The sequence below is a fragment of the Carassius carassius genome, chromosome 7 (genome assembly GCF_963082965.1).
Source record: "Carassius carassius chromosome 7, fCarCar2.1, whole genome shotgun sequence".
Taxonomy (NCBI): Eukaryota; Metazoa; Chordata; class Actinopteri; order Cypriniformes; family Cyprinidae; genus Carassius; species Carassius carassius.
In genome coordinates, this window is record NC_081761.1 from 34,549,121 (window position 1) to 34,563,773 (window position 14,653).

The window sequence follows — 14,653 nt, forward strand, 5'->3', positions numbered from 1 at the left end:
ACATTTTGCCTTTGCTGTAATACAATTTTATCTTAGCTTCGAAAAAAAAAAAAAAAATTGTTAGTAATGAGAAAATTTCTCAAAAATAATTAGAATGTTTAGGATCCATTTATAAAAAAAAAAAAAAAAAAAAAAAAAAAGTAATTTTTTTTTAAATTGAAATTTCACAAAAAAAAAAAGAAGAAAAAAAAAAAGAGCTGAACATACCTAAATTACATTTAATTTACAACACATCTCTGAAGCGATATCCTGTGAATGTGCAAGACTTCTGATTCTTTAGCAGCTAAGGTTAAACAGTACAGTAAATGTTAAAACCATACTACAAACCAGTTTATGATTATGGTAATAAGTTTGGAGTTTGAAACTTTTTGTACAGAAGCGATTGACAACGGAAGCTTCTTGCTTATACTTATACTAAACTAAGGTGGATAATTACTGCAGATTTCCACGGCTTGTCCAGATGTTTTAGTCTAAAAAAAAAAAGAAGTTTTTATGATACGTCTACGTTTATTCTCATGCCTGTAGGATCCCAAAGTCCTTTAAACCTATTGGCCTTCCATCAAACACACTCAGTGTTGTGTTTTACAAACACATTTAGCTGGACAAAACCACAAAGTGCTTTTGAGTTCGGTTCAGTTCTATTTTTAAGAGTGAGAAAGCTTCTCTGAACAAAAATACAAGAACAGACCAAAAAAATAAATAAAGGCGTTTTTTTGTCCAAAAAAACTCAATAAATCATAAAATAACAGAAAATAAATATACAAAGCAGCAGGGAAATAAAGGACTCACTAATACAGATAAGACACACTCGGTGAGGTGCAGTGTATTTAGTGACAGTACTCTCAGACAACAGTAACACTGTGAAACAGTCAGAACTGGCGTTTCTCTGCAGGTATTTTACTCCTGAATCCATCAGGAGGCATCAGAGAGCTGAAGCCTAATAAAGGCAGGTCCAGAGAGCGGAGGCCGTCTTTGCCCATCCTCATGGATGGATGTGGAGGGGGGAATATGGAGGGGTTGGCACCACTACCATCACTTCCTGTGTTATTGTTGTCACCATGACTGGCAGCGGCGTCCACGACACTCCTAGCACTTGATTTCTGACAGCGAGGAAGGAACGAGCCTCTATAGTATCGATGATACAGAAGAAACGCCACCAACAGGAACAGCACGATAAGCAATGTGATCAGGCCGATGCTGGCGTAAACGCCCCTGAGGATTCTGGGAGATGATGATGTCCAACTACAGTCTAGAAAGTGAGTGGAGACAATGAAATAAAGAATTTTTGGGATTAACAATCCTTTTAAAGTGATAGGAGAGCGCTGTCTGAAATCTCCAACAGATGTCAATATAAACCTCTGACTATGTCTCTTACAAGGTTCAGCAGACGCCACACAAACTCTGGCTCCCGGCCCATGAGGAACCTCATGATAACCATGGATGCAGCGACAGGAGTATGATCCAAACTGATTCACACACTCCGCGTGAGCGTCACACACCACCAACTGCGTCTCACACTCATTGATGTCTGTTCAAACACACACAAACACACCCTTTTATTTTATATAAAGTATTTTACAAAATATTGTATTTTTACAAAATATTTTGGAACCAGAAGTTGGAACCAGAAGTCTAACTAAGTTGTTTCAAATTTGAAGTTTATATCACAAAGATATAAGATCTTGTTTAGGTGCTATACCAAAAAACAGCCACTGGGTGACATCCAAACTCCACTGAATATTTAATGCATTTACCAGTCACAAATTCATCAATTTATCACAATATTATTTATATCATAAAACCGTCACTAAATATAGAATCTTGAGACTCCGATCTTTCCAATGATAATCTTTTAAAGAATAGAAAAACATTTTTTTGACTAAAGTAAATTTCGTAATATGACACTTGACAACGCTCTCTACGAGGAGGAGCCCAGTCAAATTTCCAAAAGTTTGAGTGTTTGCGCTTTCAAATGATATCTAATTTAGCATGATAACTAAAATATACAAATCACGAAATAAAAAAAAAAATTATAATAAATTAGAGCAAAGCGCCTCACTATTAAATATATATCAAATATTTAATTTAAATAACATTTTAAGTAGTGGTCTTGTCCATCAAATCAATGTTAGAAATAAAGTTAAAGAGCAAAAAAAAAAAAAAAAAAAAACAATACATGCTGTAATAATTGTGGACATAATACTTAATGACTGTGTTTTAAAATAACGCTAAGATAATTTACTAAAACTTTATAGACAAAAAAAAACAATGACAAATACACAACAAAATTACAAAAATTTCAAAATAAGAAAAAATATTAGAAAAACAAAAAAAAAAAACACTATACTAAAAAATTAAATTAAAGTGATTTAAGCAGTCTATGCAATTGGCGCCGGGTTGACCTTTGGTTAAACTCTATACCCTAGTAAGGTCCCAATACAGCAATAGTCCTGCAGTGTGTGTGTGTGTGTGAGAGAGAGAGAGAGAGAGAGGTGTGTCTTTGGCCAGCATGTGCTCAGAGCACCGTTTCTGTAACTAGAGGAACCTGAAAGACCACAGGACAAATCAATGTGTGTGTGATCTGAAAGCACCTTCACTAGAGATGGATACAATGACGCCCTGTGTTTCAGAGGTTTGGGATTTGACGCTTCTGCCCTGAAGCCCCTGCAGTCTGGACTGAAGATCCCCGTGTGTCTGCTGGTCTACAGTCACCTTCTCAAACTGCAGCCACACGATGAACAACACGCCTGAACTCAGCCTGGACACAGATTGATTGACAGCCTGTGAGCAGACTCCAATTATTTAGCTTTAGGAAGTGAGCTTTGTACTTACTTTTTTATTCTTTTGAAGTCCATGCTTTCTGGAGAGAGACGTCCAAATACTTCTCGTATCTATAAACCAATTTTGAGCCCAAACGTTGCGCAGTTGACAATATTCTGATAATCTATAAAGGGAATCATAATGTTGAGCCTCACCATGGTCTCCAGAGCAGATCTGAGAGAAGAGGATTCTTCACGATGTTCAGGCTCCAGATTGATCTCGACGCTCACCTCGAACAAGAGCTCTGATTGGACGGATGAAATGACATCTGAATGTGTGCTGTACGTCATTATCACTTGTAAAAATGAAACATAAATGCTAGCTGCATTATTAGGTTGTTGTGTTAAACCATTTGAAAGCACATCTCACCCACAGGAAAATGCCTGTCGTGGGTGACATTTCGTGAGGTTTGCTGGTAGAGAGCTTCCTCTGTAGAACGAAAAAGGTTAATGCAAGAAAACCTTAGAGATAATTAAGATGCATGGTTCATATGCAAAAATTATACAAATATTCATTTCATTTATTTGTACAGGGACAACGCACAACAACAGTGTTGTGCCAGAGTTAGCTATGAAGCTAATTTGAATCTGCAGTCCCTGGGCAGGATGTGGTTACAAAATAACAATATTAAATGGCAAACAATACAATACATATAATACATACAATATCACATCATACTACATTAGATTACAAAATAAAAGTCAATGATCACATTAGTAGTAGTATTAACTTTTAAAAATATTTAAGATTGTTACTATTACCCATTGCAGCAAAGTAACAATGAATCCTATTTTAGGGCCATTTTAAGATCCTGCTCATGTTCAAGCAAAACAATGAAACTAATGTACTGAAATGGTATAAAACAAAGAAATTAAAAGTGAAAACTTTTAACAATCCTATTTTAGGCTAATTGTGTGGTAAAGTGTACTTAAAGGCAGAGTAGGTAAAAAAAAATTATAAATAACTTTTTTTCCAAATTTGTTTAAACTTTATTTATATATCAATACATAATTAAAATGTAAGTACTCTGAAAAAGTATAAAAATCGAGTGTCTGTAGACCTCTCACGACTGTTTTAATTTCCATTTTATTTCCATTCACTCCACCCCCTCCCTTCTGGGCTCCTTCCAAAGCCTCTACTATGGCTCGCTAAGTAATGTTATGTTAGCTATATTACGCAGCTACGTGTGCTAATGACACATGCTTCATGAAAAAAATATGTATGATCAAAATACAAAAAGAAAGATTTACCTGTCCAGCAGAAATAAAGCCATCAAGGAGTCACTTTTCAGCCCCTTGAGTTCCCTCAGTTCTCGCCATCGCTGGAAAGCCACGCCGATATTAACTCAAGTTTTATTTCTTTGTTTATCCAAAGACTTTTTGTTCATTGCCTTTTCTTGTACTGTTACTGTCTTCCTTTTTTTGCCTGGTTTGCCTTCACTAACTGCATAGGCTGGTACTGTGAATTTTGCTTGCTGTTTCTATGCCATTGTTTTTGTATTCCTAGTATCCGTGCCTGTTGAATTCCTCAAATCAAACGTGCACGCGCAAGTGGGCAGGTCATGTGTGGCAAAAGGGTGGTTGCCATGGTTGCGAGAGAGTGACAGTCGCCTAAGCCAATCCTATGTTTCGTCCCTAAATGGAAATAATGAGCTGTGTTTAATACAGATTAAACGGTCTAGAGTCACTCGATTTTTATACTCTTTTTATCAGAGTACTTACATTTTAATTATGCATTGATATATATAGAAAGTTTAAACAAATTTGGAAGAGAGTTGTTTATACATGCATTACCTACCCTGCCTTTAATTTTCATGAAAATGTTACAATGCAAAAAAAAATAAAACATCCTATACAGGCTTCCTTTTCTTATTGTTAAAATACCTTTTGATTTGCGTTGTATTAGAGGTAGTGTGACGCTGCTCTCAGTGGAAACACCTTCCTCATCGCCCTGCTGTCCCAGCTTTACCCTCCTCACTCCTCCAGCATCAGGCTCGGTTTGACCAGAGGAGTGTGCATCCACATTCCTGCGCATGGCGGACAGCGAGCGGGCGGCGGGTTTGACCAGTGGCATGCGTGTGTGTGCACTGAGGGTCATCTCGGAGACCCCTGCGTAAGCCGCTTGATAGCTGGGCCGTATTTGAGCCGCTCCACTCGTGTGTTGGTTGTGCTCGGTCTCAGCGGCCCACCCACCAGCTTCTTCTTGTGACGCTGCCAAGAAATGATCATCGTAGTATGCATCATCATCATCATCATCAAGCACATCTTCACTGTTGTAACCAGGAGATGAATCCCTGGAGCTCTTTTCACCGGTCACTGAGGATCCAGACTTCACAGAGCTGGTCAGTCCAGCAGAAGAGGTCTGTGTGTTCACTCCTGCGATGTCTCTCTCCACAGCTGGTGGAGAATCTGTAATGGTTTCATCTTCATCATCTCTTAATTCCGCTTCTATCACGTCTACAGGAACGTCTGTCAAATACGAAGAGTCATGTGACACCAACAGACCCCACTCCAGAATCAGATCACTGGGGGGGGGGGGGTTCTTGAACTAGTGAGGGTGCTCTAACCTTAACGAAAAAAGCCGTCAGTCACACGGTCACTCACCTTCATACATGGTATCAGAATGGGATCTGAAAGCTTTATAGCGTCCGTAGAAGCCCCTGTAGGGGACGCGGCGGTCCCCGTCGATGAGCAGCACCACCTGAACCGTGTTGGACACGGAGGTGTACCTGGCCTTCCTCCAGCACCTCTCCAGGATCCTCTGCCCTCCTGCAGCCGCCGGAGACTCATCCAGGTGGATCTGATCGCTCTTCTGCTGACAGGCATCCGCAGGAGTCAAGTCCTCCAGGTAGAGCTCCAGACGCTTCCCAGGAGGCACCTGGATGGTCCAGTTGCACCACACGGGGGGGTGAGAGCACAGGTAATCAGGGGAGAAGAGCTCGCCGTGGTCATCGCGGAGGACTTGATGGCAGCTGCGCAGGGCAAAGAACGCATATCGCTCGCGGCCTACACCTGACCAGAGACAACATTTACAGCACACACATCCCTCAAAACATAGAACCATTTTAACTGAAGAGGAAAAGTTGCAGGGTGATTAAATTACCAAAAATAAAGATTAAAATTTGACATAACATATTTTTTTAGAAGTATAATAATAATAATACGTTTATCCCCCAAAATACATACTTTCATTGGATGATAAATAAGAGAAAATAAAATCATTTTAAACATATTATTTTCAATAAGAAGACATGAAATAACCAGCATATTAATGATATTAAACCATTTATTTCACCAAAATAGCAACATATTTTTTATTGGAGGAAAAATTACAAGTGATTTTAATTATAAAAATAAGAGAAAATAAAATCATATTAAATATATAATTTTTTATAAGACATGAGATAGCTAGGATATTGAGATTTTTTATCGCCACAAAAAAATAAAATAAAATAGTCAAAATATTTTCATTGGAGGGGAAAAAACAGGGGACTTAAATTTATATTAAGAAAAAATAACAAATAGATCATATTAATAAATATATTCTTACAAAACAGATTTTAATAATATGAAATAAGAGGACATGTATTTTAGCATATTTATCTTCCAAAACATCTAATTATTCTTTTAAAAAAGATTTTTTTTTAATAAATATGCAAATAATAATAATACTCCTAATGAGATATCTAAACAAAAATTATGAATTTTGTATAAAATATTTTCCTCCTTGCACGAAATATATGTGTATTAAAGCGTGTTGTAACTTTTTAGGATTTAATTTTTTATTATTATTATTCAAACCGTATTTAAGGTACTTAAAATAATAATAATAAAAAAATAGCAATTAAGCTGATTTTATGATTTCTTTAAGTTTCACGGATTTAGCAAAAACCTTCTCTTTCTTCCGCATTATAAAGGTCTTTCTTTACACATACTGACGCTTGCAAATTTTGCTTTAAAAAGTTTGAAAACCCTAGGACACAAAATAAACATGTTAAATCTAAAGCAAGAGGAAGAGGTACAGTACGTCACAAAGATTGCATTGAGGTAAATGTGACTGCCAGCTGTTTACCTGCGGATGATTGTCCGCCATATCTGTTGATCTGCCAAAAACAGAGAGATTGAGTGAAACATGCAGGGGTCAGAGCACATCAGATGACCAGCAGCCACGAGTTACTCACCTCAGATCCGCTTGTCAAACCTATCAAATACATCAATGTCACAAGACTGTATGTACTCAATAAATGCCGCCGTGGCATTTTGGATGTATGCTCGTGAACTTTCTACGCTGTTGTCAGATGCTTGTTTGTAAAACTAAACGGAAGAGGCCTGCATCAGCTGTATTATATCTGTAGTTAATGAGGTAAGTTTACCTGAACGAGCTTTATATGACATGTGACTCGCTCGTGATCCGACAGAGGGCGCGCGCACACATAAATGTGTCATATAGCCTATGGGTCATTGTTATTTTCCTTTTTTTTCTTTTTTTTTGAAAGCTTTCCATTGATGTATGGTTTGTTAAGATAAGACAATATTTGGCTGAGATACAACTATTTGAAAATCTGCAATCCCTCCCAATTATTGAGAAAATCACCTGTAAAGTTCAAAATGAAGTTCTTAGCAATGCATATTAATGAGACAAATTTAAGTTTTGATATATTTATAGTAGTAAAGAAAAATCTATAATTGTGACCCATACAGTGTTTTGTTGGCTATTGCTACAAATATACTCGTGCTACTTATGACCGTTTTTTATCGTGACCATAGAATACTAGTGTACATATTACTACACACTGAGCAGTATTTACCTAACCTAATTATGCATGCTTTTAAAAATAGAATGAGAAATGCTGATCATGATATGAGTAATAAAGAATCATAATATAGCAGCACAATTAATGCAAACAATCTTCACATGAATAATACAAATGTAGCATTTTGTGCTTAGTAATGCTAAACTATCTTTTTTGCATGGGCTTTTTACATGATAATAATATAGCAGTAAAACTGATGCTTATTCAGGTGAAGATTGTTGTAAAAAATAACCTATAATAATAAAATAAAAGTTAAAATCAAACTTGCCCCCCCCCCCCCAAAAAAAAAACAACATATAAAATCTCAAACAAATGACCTCAGTTTTGAAAATGAGTGAGGGCCATGTGATACAAAAACTGAAAAATTACTCCCAGTTATCGACATAACTTTATTACCTGCTACATGTACATGACACTGCTTACCTGGAATGATAAGTTTCACTCATCAAGCCTATTTCCTGTGTTTTCAGGACAATCTAATTCTATCCATAATCACACATTTGCACTCATATTGAACAAATTACTGAACTTCACATAAAATATGACATGGAAATCCTTTGTGCTCATCTTCCATATGGAGTTAAAGAAGATGTTTACAGTAATTGATTTGGATTTTGACTTTGCACTTTGGAGACTGGTTAAGTTCACTGTGTGCAGTGTAAGTGTCCTACAGCATGTTGCCCTACAACAAAGGTACAAAGGTCACAGCTTATTTGCACAAACAGAATATAAAGTAATAAAACTTCTATTACTATCCTGATGCTAATAGTGTAGTTGGAGAATGATCAAACAGCAGCTTCCTGAGAATATAGAGGTTTAATGCAAGAGAAACAGCTCAGCCGTAGTCTTTCGCACACCAATGCGCACATAGAAAGTAAAACAACAACATAAAAATACACAAACACATCAGACTCGCTATTTCTGTTATGAAATTGCACCCTGCTTTTTTTGTCAAGATGCATCATAGTGCAATAATCGTGATTCGTTGCATCTAAGTGAATGTGTGCAAGTATGTCCCAGCTAACAGGGAATGTTCTCAGAATGTTCTAGCAAGGTTCTCTCAAATGTTCTTCCAGTAACATTCATTTGTCCAAAGTTCTCTGGGCTTTATTGATGATCTCAAAACGTTAGCACGGAAACATTAGCTCATTCACTGAACTTTTTTACTGTCATGTTTAAACTGTTCCATCTCATGTTTTTAAAATGTTACAACTTCTTTTAGAATGTTCAAAGAACATTCAAAAATAAACATTCCTATGATATTTGATTCAGTGGAATGTTCCCTTAATGATTGCGTAAGCAAGAAAAAATGTTTTTCACACTATTTCTCCCATAAGCATGGGCTTGTTGTTTTATGGGTGTCATTTCCTTCCAGTTGTTTTTAGCTGTACAAAACAGCTCGTTGTGCTGTTGATATTGCAAACTGGTGTTTCTTCCCATAATATTTTAATGTATTATCTTAATTGGAAAAACTATTATATTATCTTATATTAAAACTAGTATATTATCTTAATTTTAAAAACTGTTTGCGTTTACAGTTTACTGCACTTTATTTTCTCATTATTTCCGTACTGCAGCTAATGCAGAACATTCGGAAATAGAGTTTTTATAACTTAATGGGAACATTCGCAAAATGTTCTTGGAACACATTTTTGTAAGCTGTACATCAATAATAGAACAGGGCTTCAGTTTTACTGTCATTGGGTTCTATTTGCTTTGGTTGCGTCGCATTGCACCCTTCGTTGTAGGCGCGATGTAACATTTTGCTTTTGGGTCATTAATCCAAGACCAGATCTTTATCATGTCCTGTGGGCTCCTGGGATGGACCAGAATCAGAGTTTTGTATGCACAAGGATTCTCTCTGTGCTTCTCCTCGATGTCAAAGGTCTTAAAGCCCATGTGTTTCTCCGGTACTAGTCCCAGTCTCTTCAGACACATCCCAGTGTAGACGTCGTCTATCGGGTACAATGTGACCAGACGCGAGATCGTTCTTAACCGCAGCCCCAGATTCCCAGAATACAGGTAACCTCCGCCTCCGGCGTACGGTGGGTAAACTCCTCGAAACACGCTCTCGGGGATGTAATACTTGAGGTGTCTGGTCCGCTGTGGTCCAGCATTGGCGATCACATCCCCAACAAAAAGGTCCTGTGTCTTGGACACATTGCCCAGGTAAGCCAGTATATGCTGCGTATTGACGAAAACGTCGTCGTCACCTTTGAACACATACTTAGCAGAAGCGCAATGAGTTCCAAACCACTCCAGAAAGAGGATTTCCTTTAAGGTGAGATTGAAGAACGAGTCTCGATAATCCCACTGCAGGACGTCGCCGTACAACGCCGCTTCGTGCTTGACCATGTCCGACAAGTTTGGGAAGTGGTCCGTTGCTGCCATGCTTCCAAGTAGGAACACCGTCACAATGCGCCGGCCGTCGAGGATCCCAGCGCGGCCCCATGATTCCCGGATGGCCTGCCGTCGGTCGAAATGTGCCGCAATGGACTTCACTGCAAGCAAGAGGTACGGCGGTTCAGAACACACGTTGGGTGCGTCCGTTATCAAGGGGTACGACCTGCATCCCATGTACAACAAGAAGTCCTGGAATCGCTGCGGTAGAGACTTAAAGTCTTCGATCTCTGTCGTCACCCTGCTGTCCGGCTGGCAGGGACTCGTGCGATTCAGCCAACGTGGGATTCCCTGAAAGTCCGGAGGGGCCTCGCTGCCATTTGCAAGTGGCAGGTAGTAGATGTCATCGAGACGGTCCTGCATACGATTCCAGAACGCCAGACTGACCTCTGGCTTCTTCCAGAACTTTTTGGGCGTCAGTTTCCATCGACTGTACATGTCTCGGCCCTGCCCGTAGCTTCGGGACACTTCCACCACGACGTAGATGAGGATGTTGGCTAACATCAGCAATCCCAGCAGCTTGGTGGTCTTCCAGCTGCTGTTCATCTTGAAGATGCCCTTACCACCTGAAGACACAGAAAGATAATTATTATATGTTGGGTTAGAGTCTGGGAACAGAGGTGTGGAAAGGTGAAGGTCGACAGAACATGGTGGAGAAAGTGGGATGGGCAAACCACAATGACCTGGAAAGTGGAGGAAGTAATGTTAGTAACTATGATAGTTACATTAGTCAAAGCCAGTTAGTATGGACTTGAGCTGTGAGTGTTTGATCCAGCAGCATACAGATTATGTTTCAACCTCAACCATACACCAAAATAATGTTGTGGGTCACATTTAAAAGGGTCAAAACTGCTAGAGGCTTGTAGTGTTTTTGTAGCACATACCTCACCTCAAAAAAGCAGCAGGCAGAAACTAACCACAACGATACATTTCCCCAACCATGAAGTGCAATGAACAACCTTTGCATGTCAGTTTTAGTAAATGAATAAAAAGATCTTAAATAATTCATCCAAAAATTAAACTTCTATCATTAATAATTTTAAATGCTGCATTTTTTTTCCATGCAACACAAAATAAAATTTTTATTATTAGATTTTTGATTAAATTTACAGTTGTTTTTAACATATTAATGCTCCAAAATTAATACAATAAAACACCATAAAAGCACAACTGGTGCTTTTGAAGTGAAATCATAGCTCTGTGCATAGAATAACCTGAAATGTAGGTCTTTTGTTCTACACACAAAGCTGTAATATGATTTAATAAGGTTCAGAGAGAGAGAAAAAAACTTCTAGGGTGAGTAAAAATAATTTACATTTCTGGATGAACTTTTTCTTTGATAAAGAACATAAATAGTAATAAAACAGTACAGTAACGGCTGGTCCGTTACTCACAGCGAGGACATCTGCAGGGTAAGTCTAGGGTGAGATCCATGAGTGAGTCCGGTGGGACACGTCCAGGGTTTCTCCTCCTGTAACTGTACCTGAACAGTAACGGATGAACCTGCAGCATATCAGCCAATGTTCGATATACAGAACCCAAGATTTCTCTCTGTTTCAGACTCCACGCCATCTTACATTGTGCTTCCTTCTCTCATTCATTCATACACATCATGTGTTCCTCATGACACCAATTACAGATGTGCAACGTCAGACTCTTCCTAGTCCCCTACAGTCAAACCTTTGACATTGCAGTTTATTTTGACCCAGTAAGACAGTAAGAGCACATTTAAAATGTGTAATCTCAGTTTGTGTTGATCAAATAGATAGTTTATGGATGGGTTTATGTGAAATACATTATATATCTCAGATTCTGTAATCAGTCCAATGATATTCAGTTTCAAAGATCTGGCATCAGCTTTTCATATTGTGCTTTCAATATGCACCAGACGGTTGAAGGTGGGTATTGTTGACTAAACTCTTTCAGATCACAGGAAACCTTCAATAGCATACGACAAATCTATTTTATGAGTGCACTGTAGATCTGACCACATGCTATCATTGCCCTACTTTAACACTTTTAGTAACTGGGTGACAGCGTATTAGCACAGTCCAATCCAGACAATGCATTTAGGATGCTATCACTGATTATATTGTCAGAAAGTGTCTCATTCAATCACAATTAAACTCTTTAAAGCCTTATTTATTCTGAGACATATAGGCTATTTGTGATATCTATAATAATTAGTGTTAGGGACTTTTATAAGTAGTAAGTTACAGTAATGAGTTACTCCCTAAAAAAGTAACTGATTGTGTTACTTTTACGAAAAAATTATCATCTGGGCACGGCTTGCTTGTTAATTTTTTTGTATGAAAAGTTCTGTTTTATAAGCCCAAAAGTGAAATGAAAAAGCCTCAGGCTGAAGGAAATGTAAATTCCCATCTGTACAGTAGAGGGTGCAGCTCAAACAACCTTTGAGCTCTGCTGCTTGCTGGGTTGCATGAAGAATAGAATGCAGCAATGAAGAAAATGAAACAAATGTTAAGTTTATCTAAAGTAATTTTTGCTTATTACCATGGTTGAACTGGATCATCAGATGTCAGCAATAAAGACACTGGTTAATAAAAAGGGATTAAATACATAAAGGATATTTGTGCCATTTAATATATTTAAATACTGCAAGTTTGCATTTCATTGTTTTTATTCATTTGAGGTAAAACTGAATCTGTTTTCCGGCAGGTGAGATGAGAAAATGCTACTCATGATTTCTCTCAACATGGGGACAAGACTGGCATTCATTAAATGGGAAACAAAGTCACTGCTCATTTATTCATAAATTAATAAGTAATGTGCTACTTTGCTGAAAAAAGTAATCTGATTATCATAACTCTGATTATAACACAATTCATAATAATGCCAGTAATGGCCATGTACCGCCTGGTAATGCTCTTAACAAAAACTGCTTGAGTGGCTTACTGTTGCTATTACATCCTCAGGTGAATGCAATTTGTTCACCGCTAAGTAAAAATGGAACAAACTGAATTCCGTATGGATTTAAATGCGGATTGGAAAACAGTGAAATTGCTTTCAGCTGAATCATTTAGACCACACACTCACTCTTTGGTAAATAAACAAACAAGGTAAGAAAACAAAAACACTGATGTATGATAAAAAGGGAAAATGTGGTTTTCATTTAGATGTATTTAAACTGTGTTTCATCAAGTTCCTTGATGAAAACTGTGATTTTAAAGGTGTAGTCAACATCCTGAAGACACAAGCTAATGCTTCTGTACAGACGCTGTACTGTAAACAGCAAATAAGTTGTGTACTGTACATTAGATCTTTGACTTGCTAACAAATGTGTTGATACTCTTATCATTACTAGGAATATTTTTACAGACGTCATGATTTATTTCCTAGAACTCAGGTAGCCTGTTTTTGTAAGTGTAAGCTTTGTGCGAGTAACAGACTGAAATCCAATAGCCTATTTAGAGCAAATCCTCTATGATCAAATATGACACCGGTTGTTGGACAACAAAAGAAATCTCAAATCTGTCCTAACTCGATTTCATGATGTGCACCAGATCTTATTAGAGATCAATTCAGTTGTTTTCTTCTCCCACGTAACTATTGCATGACTGATGGATCATGGCACACATACTGTACTTTTAGCCTACACTCTTAAAAATGCTTCAAAGCGATGAACCATTATTGGTTCCACAAAGTACCATTCAAGAACCAACTCTTTCTTACCTGTTTATAATATGAAGAACCTTCAGATTATAAAGGTTACTTATAAAGGTTCTTTATGGAACCATTTAGTAAAAAACATTTTCTATTGCATCGTGAAGAATCAGACATGAGACCTTGAGGAAATCACAACATTTTCCGATTTTTGTTAACTATCCCTTTAAAGATCTGACAGAAAGATAAGACAAATCTTTCAATTGCCTTAATAAAAAGATAAGGGTGATGCAGGTGAGCAACAGAGCTTCGTATCATGTAGTAAAATACATTTGATTAGCTTTTTTTCATCATTTCAACATGTTCAACCTTAGTTTGGCATTGTTAAGTCTTAACTCGTTGTGTAATCTTGTCTGAATGTACCTGTGCGTGAAGGTGTGCGTCTTCTCACCAGTATAACAGCGGTTTCTTCTTCAACAGTTTCTTCTTCACAGACATTACATTTTCCTCTATCTTTTGCTCTCAGTCCGCCGAACGGATCAGTTGTTGTTGTTTATTTCTGTACTGGATTTCTGAAGTGCCGTTTAAAGTCAGTACTGCAACTGAATGTGCCGCGTGTGTTTGACTCAGGTCAGAGTCTCATCCGCAGACTGCGCGAGCGCCACCCACACGACGGACGCGCGCACGCACGCCTGCGTACAGGCTTGACCACGCGCGCCGGGGTAAATTAGTCAAATCTATTCACCAGCACACTGGTCAAACACACTTGTGAGGATGTTTGATATGCTCGTGAGTCGTGACTATATGCAGTGCTCACAAATCAAATCGTGCACCGCTGAGAGCAGCAGGTTTGGGGTGGAGTGAGGGTTGGTGTTCTTCAGCAAATATCACCATCTCCTTGTAAATATCATTGTCCTTAAAATGTCCTTAAAATGTATTTGAATTCAGATTAAGGCTTAAAACTTGCCTCAGGGTAACAAAACGATTTTCTTCACT

The 14,653-nt window shown here is 38.0% G+C and overlaps 2 protein-coding genes across 5 annotated transcripts; both read right to left on the reverse strand.

Moving 5' to 3' along the window:
• Window positions 1-792: 792 nt before the first annotated feature.
• On the reverse strand, window positions 793-7,190 carry LOC132144027 (uncharacterized). Of its 3 annotated transcripts, none has more exons than XM_059554738.1 (10): window positions 6,990-7,190; window positions 6,892-6,914; window positions 5,424-5,831; window positions 4,704-5,228; window positions 3,190-3,249; window positions 2,976-3,064; window positions 2,833-2,891; window positions 2,592-2,758; window positions 1,376-1,528; window positions 793-1,249 (listed from the first exon to the last, which is right to left on the reverse strand). In XM_059554738.1, exons 1-10 carry the CDS (start codon window positions 7,076-7,078, stop codon window positions 870-872), a joined length of 1,953 nt encoding a protein of 650 aa, XP_059410721.1. In that variant the 5' UTR covers window positions 7,079-7,190; the 3' UTR covers window positions 793-869. The 3 variants fall into 3 exon arrangements, with proteins under 3 accessions (XP_059410721.1, XP_059410720.1, XP_059410719.1); XM_059554737.1 differs by having other exon boundaries at window positions 4,704-5,276; window positions 6,892-6,922; window positions 7,001-7,187; XM_059554736.1 differs by having other exon boundaries at window positions 4,704-5,276; window positions 6,990-7,187.
• Window positions 7,191-8,980: 1,790 nt separating this feature from the next.
• On the reverse strand, window positions 8,981-14,407 carry LOC132144028 (N-acetyllactosaminide beta-1,3-N-acetylglucosaminyltransferase 2-like). Of its 2 annotated transcripts, none has more exons than XM_059554740.1 (2): window positions 14,109-14,407; window positions 8,981-10,599 (listed from the first exon to the last, which is right to left on the reverse strand). In XM_059554740.1, the coding sequence occupies exon 2, from the start codon at window positions 10,577-10,579 to the stop codon at window positions 9,341-9,343; it is 1,239 nt and encodes a 412-aa protein (XP_059410723.1). In that variant the 5' UTR covers window positions 10,580-10,599; window positions 14,109-14,407; the 3' UTR covers window positions 8,981-9,340. The 2 variants fall into 2 exon arrangements, with proteins under 2 accessions (XP_059410723.1, XP_059410722.1); XM_059554739.1 differs by having other exon boundaries at window positions 14,081-14,407.
• Window positions 14,408-14,653: the final 246 nt, after the last annotated feature.